Source organism: Tiliqua scincoides, chromosome 5, assembly GCF_035046505.1.
Source record: "Tiliqua scincoides isolate rTilSci1 chromosome 5, rTilSci1.hap2, whole genome shotgun sequence".
Taxonomy (NCBI): Eukaryota; Metazoa; Chordata; class Lepidosauria; order Squamata; family Scincidae; genus Tiliqua; species Tiliqua scincoides.
Genome location: NC_089825.1, coordinates 47,496,367 through 47,511,326, shown reverse-complemented (window position 1 = coordinate 47,511,326; position 14,960 = coordinate 47,496,367). Strand labels below are relative to the sequence as shown.

The 14,960-nt window shown below is 40.4% G+C and overlaps 1 protein-coding gene across 4 annotated transcripts in view; it reads right to left on the bottom strand.

Annotated features, from left to right (window-relative positions):
- Positions 1–284: 284 nt before the first annotated feature.
- The window catches only part of CNOT10 (CCR4-NOT transcription complex subunit 10), a 33,452-nt gene continuing 18,776 nt past the window's right edge, over positions 285–14,960 (bottom strand). For 2 of the 4 annotated variants that reach the window (XM_066627278.1, XM_066627279.1), the window contains exons 13-19: positions 14,536–14,616; positions 6,876–6,989; positions 6,185–6,315; positions 5,484–5,519; positions 4,065–4,192; positions 2,584–2,659; positions 285–586 (exon numbers count right to left, since the gene is read on the bottom strand). In XM_066627278.1, the coding sequence (XP_066483375.1) occupies positions 426–586; positions 2,584–2,659; positions 4,065–4,192; positions 5,484–5,519; positions 6,185–6,315; positions 6,876–6,989; positions 14,536–14,616 (727 nt within the window). In that variant the 3' untranslated portion in view covers positions 285–425. The remainder of the gene's footprint in view (positions 587–2,583; positions 2,660–4,064; positions 4,193–5,483; positions 5,520–6,184; positions 6,316–6,875; positions 6,990–14,535; positions 14,617–14,960) is intronic. The other 2 variants (XM_066627280.1, XM_066627282.1) reach the window with 1 other exon arrangement.

Genomic DNA, 14,960 nt, shown 5'->3' with positions numbered 1-14,960 from the left:
CTCTTTCATTTCCAGAACTTTGTTCTTTTCTACTAGTCTGTATCTTTTCAGCTGAGAAAATAGATTATTCTAGATATCTGACCAAGTCTTTCAATTAGGGTTTAGTTATAAGATTTATACTCTAGCTTTACATGTAGACAAATCTTGGAAAAACTGCATGCTTGGTATGTGTAAGTTTAAGAATGATTCATAGTAAAGCATCCATCTTTACAAGAAACAATGCAGTCAGTTCCACTAACCAATGTAGGGATTACTGCACAGAAGTTTTAAATAAGCCTTCAGAGTCACTGTTTTGTAGTTCTTTTTAATTAAAAAAGTCAAATCAGCACATTTCAGTACATCATATCTCCAGGAACCAGAAACAGTTAAAAAAAATACAAAAGATCTCAAACGTTCCCTCAGAGGGCCAATCACACTCCAGAGCTTCACTTCCTCTGAGTCTGAACAGTGGTGAATGCTGGCATCTGAATGGGCTGAACCAGGTGGGCAGGCTGAAATACAGGTTTCTTTCTCATCTCAGAGAGCATTTTCACTGAAGGGAGAAGCTGGTTTCGTTTGATGATCTGCAGTGCCAGCTGAGTATTGCCTATGAAACAGGTACAGTTTTAAAATGCATCTTTTACATGAGAGGTTCATGTTAGCCAAATGTACCATTGACATCCCATTACTGCTTCAATGAAGAATGTGAACACTAAACCTGAATTTAATTTTACAACTGCAAATTCTTTTCCTGACAGACTCCTGTGTCTCTCTAAACAGATGTACAGGAGGGAGAAATTCAGTTTTCCTATCTACGACTGTACAACTCTATAAAAAAGTACTCAAATTCAGCACACAACACAAAAAGAAAATCCCATGCAGTTGTTAAGAGGACCTTCTGCCAGGAAATAATTTAGTTGTACAGAATATTAATATTTATACACCTATTTTCAATAACTTTTAAAAGTAATATTGTTCTACAGTGTCCAACACCCAATTAGGAGAATATTTTCAAAAAGTCTACAACAACTTTTCATTCCCTTTCTTGCAAGGACCGTAGATGATCATTTGATATATAAGCCCTAAAGCAGTGGTTCTCAGACTGGTGGGCTGCAACCCACCAGCTTGTGTAAAGCTGCCCCAATCCCTTTAAGGAGCAGGAGAAGGGGGGAGATAGTGACACAATCCCCAGGATCACATCGCTAGCAGGGGTGAAAGGGGGCTGCTGGCAGTTGTGGGGAGCCCCAAGCAGCCTGCCACAGGGCTGCCCAATGCTTAGAATATTGAGAAAAACAGGTCGCCAAGCACCCAGGAAGTGCTTAGTAATTGGTTTCTCAACATTTTAAGTCAGTGGTTCTCACGTATTTAGCACCAGAGCCCGTTTTAGAATGAGAATCTGTCAGGACCCACCAGAAGTGATGTGACAGGACGTGACATCATCAAGCAGGAAAAATTTTGCAATCCTACCCATACTTACCAAGGAGTAAGTCCCATTTACTATTATTGTTAAAAGAATATACATAGTAGCTTGTTAAAGCTACAGGTCTGTAACATTTCCTCACAGGCAGTCACATACCATGGTAGCATCAAGTCTAAAAGATTAAAAATAAAATATTGAAATGAATGGGGACCCACCTGAAATTGGCTCACAGCCATCTAGTGGGTTCCGACCTACAGTTTGAGAAACACTGTTCTAAGTCAACATTCTAAGCATTGGGGAGCTTTGAGGAGGGCTGCTCGGGGCTCCTGCAACTCCTGCAGTTGCCAGCAGCCCTCAGTAAGTAAAAATAACCCCCTTTCACCCCTAGGATTGTGTCACTAACGGGGATCGTTTTGCTGCCCTAGCCCCTTCCCCGCAACGACATACTTAGGGAGTAAAACTCTCCCTAAGTTTGAGAACCACTGCCCTAAAGCATCACTCTGCCTTTTTGTAGGAAGCACAAACCCTCACCCAGCAGATATTCAGGGGCTACTAATTATCACTGAAGTTATACCAGCTGGAAAACCACAGGGGGTTAATTTGAAAAGCGTCCTTGCCATCCAAGCCCAATGTGCAACCCTCCACATCCTGCCTACCGAAAGACGTCAGTACTGTACTCTCAACTGCCCCTGCAGCTTTCAACTCTCAGCCATAAAGCTCTAAGCTCCCTTTTGCACATGGCACAGTCTGTCCTTCCAAAGTCCTTTTTACATGCCACTGTCTTCCTCCATCTTGCCCAAATAAATATTTGTCACCCAAATCTCCCTCTTGGCTTTTGAAGCTGTACACTAGTTTGCTACTGCATGTTCTAGCATCAGTCTCTCCTATGATTCCTTTCAAATTAGCAGCACAGATATTCAAATTTGTGGTGTGCACAGGAAAATGAAGTGCATTGAAACAATCATATGCTATAATAGCATTGCTTCCTAGCTTAGAATTCTTGGTTCAGTGATTTGTGTGGAGTGTGGCAGGGGTGTTGCAAACCACAACTAAACTCTCAAAGGCCTTTGAGATTTAGGTTGGTTAGCACTTCTGTAAACACAGACTGTAGCAGGTGAAGCAGCAGCACCAATTGGAAAAGTTTACCTAACAGGATTTAAACTAGCATAATTACAGATATTTACCATTCTGAAGTTCAAGGTACACTGCTAATAAGATGGCCTCTGGTGGGATCTCTTTAGGATGAATCAGTGAGGCAGCCTGAGACAAAGAGAAAAGGATTGAACACATGAAAAATGCTTTATAAGTCTAAACCAGTGGTTTTTAACAAGAATACTAATCCATAACAGGATTTCTAATTAGATAATATTAAGCATTGAGCAGAATAAAAATGCTTCTGGCTTGTTAGTTTACTTTATTAATTTCTTTCTGAAATTGAAAGGCTGAATCTTTTCATCTGGCATGACAGTTCTGCCACAATCACATGTGCTATGAAGAATGATTCTACTGGCTATAATGGCATAACAAAGTAAATTGTTACACGTGTGACCCAACTGTATAGTCATGTGCCATTTCCTGACATCACTGCCTCATGGAAGAAAGGGGAGAATGAAGCCTTGGGATCTGGAAACAGCACAATTTTCAGGATCCCAAAAGTTAAAGGTCAAAGAAATCTCAAGTTTTATTGAGGAGAGAGTGAATGAGGGTCCTTGTTATTTGGACCTTGGATCTTCCTTATCTCATAAAGATAAAGCAAAGGAAACACTGAAAAAAATGATTTGGCTTAGGCTGTGCTGGGGCTGAATTTACAGAAGGGAGCCATTTCTAGAGAAGGAAATCTGTGTAGGCATGTTGAGCCCTAGAACCTTAAGGATGACAAGGTTGTCCATAGTAGGTAAAATTAATACAGTTGTGAATCAACTAGTCAATACTGGTTTGATAAGCCCTACTGAGACTGGTGCTGGCTTTACAACTCCCTACAATGGTTTTGGGGAATTCTTAGAAATGTCTCTTGCTACACATTACTGGTGCCCCACAAACGGAAAAATAAATAACTAAAGTTTGACAAAACAGAGTATTAGTGATACACTGTGTAAAGTTGTACAGAACCTTAACTTACAGTTCCTGTGAGGAGCCTACATATTCAAACATCTGAATTTGAAGTACAATCACCACAAGACCACTGAAGGCTCCTAGGTGACAACGGCAGTGCTAATATTCCAATTAAGATTGCCAATAAAAATATATTGAACATCAAGGAAATGTATCAATAAATGTGACAACTGATCTGGGAGAAATGGGCCACAAGGTAACATCAGCCTTTTGTTTTCTGTCTTTGCCCATTCCAACCTTGCACTGCCAGGGTTTCATTTCTTCAGCCAGACAAGCTAAGCCCTGCATGATGGCACACATGCATACCTGCCCCTTTCATCCCCATGTGGTGCCCCAGAGCGGTTCTGTGCTTCTCCAGCCAGGATATGTTACAACCTGGTAACTACCAGTGTCCTTGGCTGAAGAAACAGCACTGGACTCTGTGCAAAGGGTGCCATGGATGTGGCTGAGTTGCTCCGTGAACACAAAAGTGCAAGCACAGCGAAAAGATAGGGCCTTAACAATGCAATATTTATCACAGTTTCTTCAAATGAGGATGCAGCAAAACTGTTACCTGGTGCAGACACTTCCGAGCTTTGTCATACTCGCTTCTCAAGCAATATGCACTTCCAAGATTAAACAGCATCATTGTTCGGGCAGAAGTGACAGAACTGGGGTAACACTGAGGTGTCTGCTTACCAGCTGAAAAAAAAAACCCAACATTAGATACAACACATTGGTTGAAATAAAATGATTAAAAATTAATATGTAGTCAGAATTAGTTATGAGAATTCCTAGCAGCCAACAGGCACTTCCCAAGAAAAATGTGTGCAGTACAAGCTGTGTTATCTGATCCTCAGAGAAAGGGCAGAGATGCCATTGCTTAGTGGGTTGCTTAACAAAGCATCAGTTAAGCTAGCTGCCTGCTGGTTTCCAAGCCTCAACCCTTCCTTACCTGACAGTACATCTTCGCCTTCTTTCCTTCACAAGAGCCTGCAGGAATGAAGACAATCCAATTCCTTCCACAAGAGGGCCTCATAAGGAAGTGAAAGATTCTAGTGGGCCCTCATTGAAGGAGGGCAGACAGGCACTGCAGATGAAGCTTGTCAGGTAAGGAGGGAGCAGGAGGCCTGCGGGTGGTGAAAGCTTTGGTAACCAACACATTGGGTAACCAGCATCTCCTGTGTTACACTGCTTTTACTGTACCAACAGTAGTTGCATGTTTAGCTTGGTAGATGGGTGTACCAGCATTCACTATAGTGAACACGAAATAAGAAGAGGAGATCATCTCCAAATGTGCACAGTACACTGGGGTCTCACAGCAAGCACTTGTTGAGAAGCTGCTGTTGGCTGTGGCTCCTTGGTGGTTATCTATTGTGTATCTGGGGAGAGGCATTCCTTCTTACTTTATGTGATTACTGTTGCAAAAACTGATAGATGCTGCTGGTTTTCAAGCTGACAGCTAAAGTGTGAAGCAACTAAGACTTTCCTTTACCATGTGTGGTTCAGATCATCTACCTGAACCACCTGGAGCTATCTACTCTGAAAGCACTGGTTTTCAAGAAGTCTAGAATTGGATGGTTCTATGGGTGCACAGATCATTCTTTGTGACTGAGAGTCTGGTCCTTTCTGGCCCTCCTTCAATTATACAAGCCTTTTTTCAGATGTTCCCAGTGACATTAGAGATTTTCCAGCATTTTAACGTCAATAAGGCTCTTTGGTTCAAATTAAATAACTTTTGTCTACGGTATTTAACAAGTCAGAGGTGACACATACAAGATCAAAATGCATCTCTAACAATAATTGTTAACAGGTTTCTATGAAAAGAGAGCTACTTTGAAGGGTAAGGGATTTCAGCAACTAATTTTGATATGAACATGCACTCCAGAAAGGGCACCTAAGCACGTGTTAGAGTTTCCTCTGCTTTGTAACATAAATTAATACTCACAGAACAAATAAGGAAATATTGGTTTTTAGAGAGGTGGATACTTACAGGATTCCATAGCTTCAATTTCTCCTTTATCAGATCCTGCCAAGAGGTTAAACCAGAATGCACCATTAGCAAGGCATAATTTCAAACTATGAGAAGCAAGAATTGATTTCATTTTCATCTATAAACTTCAATGAACAAAGCAAGCTTTTAACCAACTTGTTAGATATATGGGAATGGTGTAAGACATTTACAGTCTTCATCCAATTTTTTTTATTATATTAATACTGAATATGCCAAAATTTAAGTCAACGGCATTTTCACTGCAATTTTACCAGCCAATCCAATTTGATCAAGCAGATAAACCTATTTGGACTTCTCTTTTTTTGTTCTACGTAATCTGGTATGAGTGTTTTTATTCCCCTGCTACTCCATGCCATAGTAAAAGATTGAAAGGTGGTTCAATTTTAAGTTCTGTGCAACCACGAAATATATATATTTTTAAATAGTGGAGATTCTATTAAGGCGTGATTACAATGTTAAAAACAATACTCATTTATAAAAGTCAGTCTTAGCAATACTTAGAAAAACTGTTGACAAAATATTCCAAGGCATTTCACCTTCAAGAAATGCGTACATTGTAAGAAAAGTGGAAGTAACAGCTATGCTTTCTAGAAAACTGCATTAAAATGTAGAGCCGTTACAAGTTACAGCAGGAAGCAGCTGAAAGCATGACCGGTTCTAATCAAGTATGACTCATTAACCTTGATCCTGCTCGTTTGAAGAAATCCCCAGGGACACATCAGTGACATTCTCAGGGTTCAAGTGAGTAATGGCATCAGAGATTCTGTCAAGAGAGATGAGAGCCTCGGCGGCATACAAATGGCCAAGGAACCTACAACAGCAAGAGTGCACAGTTACAAAGGTCAATTTGGCAACAAGTCACACCAAGCAAGCAACTGCTGAAGAGCAGAGAATATGGATATCTTTATCTGAGCAACTATTTCACTGTGCCCAGAAAGCACTCTCATTCAGAGTGACCAGCAGAAGGGGACATTTGTTTGATCCAACAATTAGTTCCAGCATTTAGATGTGGAGGTTCTTCAATTCCTGTTCCTTGCCTGCCATTCTACAGCTATTCATGCCTATGTGCCTGCAGGACCACAAACCAAAGCAATTCAGCTGAGATTTTGTTTCATTAAAAAGACTATGCATCAATCATTATGACAGGTTCAATGCCCAGTACAAGTCATTATAGCTATTCTTTCTCTCCCCATCATGTAGCTATACATTAGTTTCCGGGGATGGGTTAGAATTGACTTCCAACATTGCAGAAGAATTACCCTTCTGCTTCTTCTGCATTTTATGTATTAACTGAAGTGAAATACACCTGCACTGTATGCAGAAATAAAACATCTTGGAAATATTGTAAGAACAAAATACTGCACAACTTACTTTAGGGAGCCTGATAATTTTGACTGTTGAAGAAGCTTGTCTGCATGATTCAAAGCCATAAGGTTGTCCCCCAATGCCAGAGCCACGTAAGCACTGCAAGCAAGTATGGAACACCTGAAAGAAAAAAGGAAATGGACACATAACATACAAAACACCAAAACAAGCACATTCTGAGATACTTTAAGACATAATAAATAGGATACTGTATTAGGATACCCATTTTTACTAGACATATAAAGGATGGACCAAAAGTAGATATACAGTATGGTTCAGACCATTGGTTGCAATTCTGTGAGACGTGTAACTGAATTTCTCACCAACCTTGCCTTGATAAGTTCACATCTGACCAGATGATCTTATTAAGTCAGTCTGGTTGGTGAGAAAACTAGTTATACATTATCTCACAGAATTGCAACCAAGTCTGAATTGTACTGTATACCTACTTTTGGCCCACCCTGTATAAGGGACATTTTCTGTAGACCAAAATTTAAATAAAAAGGAGTTCTATTTATTTGAACTGCCCATGAAATATCCAGCAAATGAAATGCAGCATAAGAAAAGCATAGATTAGACTGAGAACACTTTTCCAGCATTACTGTTGGATTTAAAGAGAAATGGAGGAAGTGCATCAAACAATTCTGCTCAAGTAATGCTGGTGGCATTGAGCAAAAATGTTTTTTTGGGAGTCCCTCCCCTTCAAAAAAGCATAATGTGGTCCTGAAATTCTTACCCTGAAATCTGAGCCACACATTCCACAGCTTCAAACAAAAGGCCTGCATCAGGATGTCAGTATTGGGTCAAGCTTTTACAGCTTGTAATTCCACCCCCACCCCAATCTCCCTTAACACAGTACTTTGGGATATTTTCCACTTCACAAGGCAGAGTTCAAGGCAGGCTTTCTTGGCTTCAGGGTATGAGCCTTTGACTGCCTTACTGTGCAAACAGATTTTTGTCTCTGCATAGGTAAGGCAGAGTGAGGGGATCCTCTTGGACAAATCTGGTGTGAGGGGAACTGCAAAAGGAGTACATTAAGCTCTCTAGCCAGTAGGTGGGCTATTACTGCTCCAGCCTTCTGGCAACTGTCAAGCCCACTTTTGGTTCAGCAGTAAGCCATGTTAATTCACGGCAGGCCCTGGGGTTCCTTTATTCCCAGTTCCCAGGAGGCACACACTTTAATTGTGCATAGAAGATAGAAAATTTCTCTACTTTTCTCTCTCTACCATGCCCAGATGTCACATCTAATATAGAAGATACAAAAGCTTTTCAAGGAAAGTAAGCATTCTTACAGGCCCAGGTCAATTTTGTTTCTTTAAATCAATTGCTGCCGTTGAAAGAAATTGGGTATTACTACATATCAAGTGGCTTGGCTGCTTTTCTGCTTGTAACATGGAAGCCCTGTTTAAGAACAAACTGGGTGCAAAACAACACATAGTGCCCAAATTGACTTTGTACATGGACAATGCACTTTGCAAAGTTTTGTTTATGTTAAAAAGGCATATCCTGTCATATCCATATTGATACTAAGGCACATTACAACGTTTTCAATTATATTTTGAAAACTGTTCACAAACTAGTCATAGTAACAGTCAATTGCATTAACCATCCCACTATTCCCCAACACCCCTCAAGCTTCATGGTGGAACAAAAGATGCAAGTTAGGAAAAATGTATAATTCTCTCCTCCTCCACTTTTGCTACCAGAAGTGAGTAGGGGATGTGCATCAGCAACCTGTCTGAAAGAGGAAAGGGCCACAGGGAGTGTCACAAACCCCAGGGAAAAGCCTCTTGCAAACTTGGAACTTCCTTTCATTTTTGAACTTCTACTAGATGTTGCCATCAAAGATTTCTTCTCCATGACAACTAGGCAACTAGGAGAAAACATCTGTCGTTTTCAAAGTCTATTAAATTGAATTCTGTTAAACAAGGGTTCACAGTGTTACTGATAACTGTCAAACTGGTCATACTCAGCAACCAAAAGACCTATCAGTTAGACCAAAGTCACTATATCTCAAAGCAAAACAAAAGTTTACACCATATGAAAGACCAAGAGGGTAATTTCATCACTGAAATGAACGCAGAAACTACATTTGACTTCACTATGAAGCAACTTTAAAAATGTGACCAAATAAACTAAACTAACTAACAAGATCTTATCTTCTTCTTCTTATCTCTAAACTAACAAGATCTTATCTTCTTCAAGACAGACCAATTATGGTGCTAAAATGCTATTTAATAATACTATTGCTATTTAAATATTTAATATTTAAGTATTTATTTAATACTAATGCTATTTAAAGATCAGCAGTGAATACAAAGGAACTAAAAACATATTTCTTTTATCATGTGGCTATGAAACCAAAATGCAAGAAACCTCTAAGCTATGTAAAGATTTCCTCAGGATTTGTTTGCATTCCTAGAACATTGGTCCTTCTCTCTTATCCCACACACAGTTGTATCAACTTTCTTGAAACAGTCCCTGCTGTGCTGGACAAACTGCCCCAGAATTCAGGAATTTTGGAAGCAGCCTCCAAACACAGCACAAGAGTTGTTCTACAAAAGAAGAAATACAAGCTAGGATTACTAACTTCCTTTAAGGCACCCATATCTTCAACAAAGGCTCAATTTCTTCATGCCAGGAAGCTGTTAAAGGCATAGAAGCTTGATTAGAAAAAAGCTGTCTGACTCTAAAGAAGTGCTTTTGATTTCAGTGCTCATCAACATCTGTTTTCTTGACTCTCATTAACAACCCTAAAAAGCAAACATTATTTCAAAGTACTGGTCTAAAAAGACCTAAAAACCTAGGTATGGTATGCTGGTCCAAAATTAAAGTCCAGGACAGGCATGCCCCGGTATCCATGGGGGTTCCATTCTGGAATGCCCTGCAGTTAACTGAAACGGCAGATACCAGGGAGCACCTCACCATCAGTTTGAGAATCACTGTAGTAGGGGGTTTATGGGGAGTTGAAAGACACCATCAACACCTAAGATATCTTATGTGTCACCTAATAATCTGCCCCAACATCTCGATTATAAAAATAATATACAGGTAGGGCCTCAGAATCCACAGAGGGATCTGTTCTCAGACCCTCCTCAGATATCAAAAATCGTGGATAAGCGAATTCACAATTTTCAGCCCCTCATGCCCTCTGAAGGGAAGTAAAACTGTGCTCCCTCCAGTCCAGCATCCGCCTGCAGCCTCTGTGAGCTTCAGAATGGCCCAGAGAGGCAAAAAAATGCCACTTCTAGTTTACCTCAGGTTTCCTTCCAGTTTCCCTTGAGAAGCCTTCCGGGGGGTTCCCCAGGCCTCAGAATGCCTTAGAAAGCACAAACACATCGCTTCTGTTTTCCCTCGGGAAAGTTGTGTTTTTCCCTTCTCTGGGCTATTCTGTAGTCCACAGAGGCATGTGGACATATGCAGCCTCAGCACTCTTCAGAAAGTCCTCCAGAGTGGACTGGAGCACAGCTCCGGTCAGCTTCAGAGGTGCAGGTGGGTCCCAAGTCTGGCTCAACATGAGTCCGGGGGACCTGGGTTGAGCCAGATCCATGGATACGGAGGCCCTACCTGTACTGCTTTTCAACAAGAAGTGCACGAAAAATAATTACGCTTAAAAAGATCTTTGATGCACTGACACAACCACCATTCTGAATGAAAAAACTGTCAGGATCAGCATTGGCTCTTAAAGTGGTGTTTGGTTCACAAATTAACAACAGCACATTTAAGTGAAGATCCTTTCTACCACCTGGACAGTTTCTCATAAGTTTAGCATTATGCTTGTACATATGAGAACACTGGTGCCATACGACTTAATTTAAAACTTAATATTACTCTTTTTATATTTTGACAAATGAGAGATTATGCCACAAAGAATTTCTATTTTCAGCCATCCTGTGTGTAAGATTAAAAATAATGGGTAGCAAAGCCAGGCTCACTCAGCTTTAACCACTCAGAGTAAGATTTAAAGTAGCTAAATCAATGTTTTTCTTCCCTTTTCTTTCATGCTGGTTCTTACTAGAAAGCATACAATCATTTTGGTTGCAATGACAAGATTTCCCTGACAGGCTGTCAAGTTTCATCAATAGAGAACAACAGCTGATCGCAAAAGATTATATTCCTTTCTGTACAGCACATGTAGTGTCATGAGATTGTTCTCACAGCTTTTGCATTACATATCCACTTTACACCAAATCCTTCCATTTAAGGAATTATAGTCAAAAACAACCAATATTTAAATAGGATCTGTGGAAAACATGGCCCAGTTACAGATCCTTGAAGAAAAACCTATCAGGTGGACTAAATTATACTATGCATTTCCATATACACAGGTCTGTATTAGCTTTCAATGACATGTACATTTTGTAAATATGTGAATAATCCTATCTTGCACATGCACTGGAAAACAGCTTCCAGTATCCATATCCAAACAGTCTGATTTTTTAAAAAGCATGCTGACATAGCCATTCCCACGTTTTAATATATATGCACTAATAGACCAATATATAAGAGAACATGATATGTCTTAGTCACAAATGTTCACCACTATGGATGAAAAGGTTCACACTTGTGAGAACTTCATGTTTTATAAGAACCTGTGGGGGGGAGGGCAGTGGTGGGACGGCAGTCACTGAGGCCTCCTCAAGATAAGGGAATGTTTATTCCCTTATCTCAGGGCTGCATTGGTGCTAGAAAGTTGGATAGGATTGGGTCGTCAGATTGTAAAATCTGAATGCGATTTTTCTCAACCACAGATTAAATTGCACAAACAATTCATACATGTGGGTAACTGAAAAAAATACAGTGTTTCAGTACTTGTCAAGCAACAATTTAATAAATAAATAAACTCTTTGAGTAGTATGTAGGGACACTGCTCAGCCGCCATCCTAGGGCCCATGTGGTGCTTGCTGAAGACCTTAATGCAAGGCTGGCTCGAGATGATGAGACTCTTTGTGAGCAGCAAGGATTCTATCTGCCCTCGCCTGGAGGACCTGGTCCACTATACAAACACTGTTCCAAGGACCAAAAGTCGAATTATGTGGGTCCCCTTCTGAAACAACTTACTTTAAGACTCAATTCGCATATCTTGAACAGGGCCTTTGGGAAAGACCATCCAGCTGACTATACCTATTTTGCAGGGCCTAAAATGAGTCAAATTGTTTTTTCATTATTTCTTCTAACTTGTTTCCCATTTTAGATGAGTTGGAGGTAATACCCAAGTTTGATAGTGACCAATTCCCGGTGGCTCTGACCCTAAAATTCCCTAGCCAACAATTGAGAAGTGTGAGCCATCTGTGGAAGGAGGAATATATCATCACCAAAGATGGAGCCCATGTATTGATCAGGAGATAAAAGTATTGCTTGCTTCTGAACCCCTGAAACACATCCAGGTGTTGTTATGTAATAGTGATAGCACTACTAAGGTTGTGGATAGTTATCACGAACTAGTGCATAAGTTGAACCAGGTGCTCTCTGGTAGGACATCTGACCTGCCTCATTGTTATCAGAGTGACCGTCCCCTCTCTAAACAGTGGTATGACAAGGAATGTATAACTGCCAAAAAGGCGTGACACAACGCGTACCAAACTTTTAAATCTGAGGGGGGATTGGGTGCTGCTCAGAAGCTTCTGTGGCTTAAAAAGCAATATAAAAGGCTGGTGACCTACAAAAAGAAAGTGGCTGTGAGAAATAAGTGGGCAGGATTGATACAGGCTGCCAGAGCCAAGGATTCAGGTTGGTTTTGGAGACTGATAAAGAACTTACCTAATTATGGGCCAACTTTATCCAACTGCTATATACAGCCAGGCATCTGGGAGAAGCACTTCCATGAATTATATAATGACCCAGACTTTGTCCCTAGTGAGACTCCCTTCATGCCCTCGTGGAAAAACCTGATGATGCTGAGGAGCCTGGGTGGACATCCGATCTTGGGGAGAATCTTGAAGAGGCCGTCCCTGCTGAGAATCCCTGGAATGAGCTGGAAACAGCTCCTGGAATGAGCTGGAATCCCCTGCATGTATACACTGCTGAAACAGAGATGCCTGCGTTGGCTTGGTCATGCTGTGAGAATGAATGATGGCCGGATCCCAAAGGATCTCCTCTATGGAGAACTTGTGCAGGGAAAGCGCCCTACGGGTAGACTTCAGCTGCGATACAAGGATATCTGCAAGATGGATCTGAAAGCCTTAGGAATGAACCTCAACAGATGGGGAACCTTGGCCTCTGAGCGTTCTGCTTGAAGGCAGGCTGTGCAGCATGGCCTTTCCCAGTTTGAAGAGTCACTTTGCCAACAGAGTGAGGCAAAGAGGCAAAGAAAGAAGGCCCATAGCCAGGGAGACAGACCAGGGACACACTACACTTGCTCCTGGTGTGGAAGGGATTGTCACTCCCAAATCGGCCTTTTCAGCCACACTCGACACTGCGCCAGAACCACCATTCAGAGCGCGATACCATAGCCTTTCGAGACTGAAGGTTGCCAACATGAGGTTAAAGGACTGTTCAGTTTTTTAAACTGATCTTAAAGAGATGCATTTTCCCCTTCTTCAGGGATCAGCACATTCCTTCTCATTTGCAGGGGCCATTCGTGGTGAGTCAAATTCATGTATAAAAAATCCGTGTATAAATAGGCTGGACTTGTACTATGATTGTATTGTTATTTTTATGCTGATCAGTGACCAAAAAGAGAGTTCAGAGTAATAAAACTGAACAGAATAAACTCTTTCCTATGAATCTTTATTCTACATATAAGCCAGGCCAAGAGGCCATCTAAACAAAATGCACACTAGTTTCCCTTTGATTGGTATCTGGGCCTGAGAACACTCAATAGTGGCACTAGATTCCATGAGAACACCAAGGAAACAACATTTTACTAAACACCAAAGCCCTTTCCACCTAATACACCACAAAAATGTTTTGAAAAAAGTACAAAAGATGCCAGTACTAGAAAGAGGCTCAAGTTTAACATCTTCATCAGCACTGTCAAACTCCCATTACAAAGGAGAGGGGAAATTTCTGCCAATATATGGATTTGGTTGTGGGGATATACTAAGATTCTTTTCTGTAGACAGCACTTGTAACCAAACAGTACAGCAAAACAAAAATATTTTTCATCATCTAAGCTTAAGAAAGTGTTGACCTGCTTCTAGATGGTTAACATACAGAAATCTTCTTGTAAAGTTGTTGATAAGTTATTGGAACTTACAACTTTAAGCAAAACGACTTAAGTCAATTTTACCATAGGTTAATTGATATATGTAAACAAGAATTAAATTGCTATAGCATATTTCTGGTCACAAACACTTCAAACTATAAAGACCCAAAACACTTCTAATACTAAACACTGAAATAAATGTGACTTTCTGGGCTGGAAAAAACCCACAGAGGCATAGGGAGAATGTACAAACTACACAGACAGTGGCCCTGGCTGGGAATTGATTTTTTTTTCTCAATAATTTTTATGACTTATAACAAAACAACTTAAAGTGAGGGTTTGCTTTACCTGCATATCTACAAAAGCTGAAGTTGCTTCATTTAGGTATTAAGCATGAAGGTATTCGAATAGAGGATCAATACTGAACTTTTCTTAAACTTGGAACAGAGTCTCCATAAAGAGATAACTAAATCTGAGCATATATGTGTTTGGAAAACAGTCTGCAGTGTTAGAACCTACCTTAAATTTTCTAATTCCTGTTTCCTCAGTGGAGAAGATGGTGGAGCAGGAACAAATTTGTCTCCTTCATGACTTTTACTGCTGAAATGAAGACAGCAAGAGTAGTCTTGTTTAGAAAAAAAATCACAGTTAAGTATGCTGAAGAAAAGTTAAGGAAGGAAAGAAAAGATGGATATTTAAAGACTAAAAGTGAACAAATCACCTTTTTGAAAAATACATCAGGAGAAACAGTACTTAAAAGGTATTGGAGGAAGATTGTGTGAGGGACCTCTAAAACTAAAAACCGTTTGTTTCTTAGCCATCCTCTTCAGATTAGGAGAATGCAAAAAGGTCCATAAGACAGTTTCGTGAAGAGGAAGCAACTTCCATGTTTGAGCACTGCAAGATTTGATTTACCTTGGTATTCAGTAGGAAGAAACTTACAG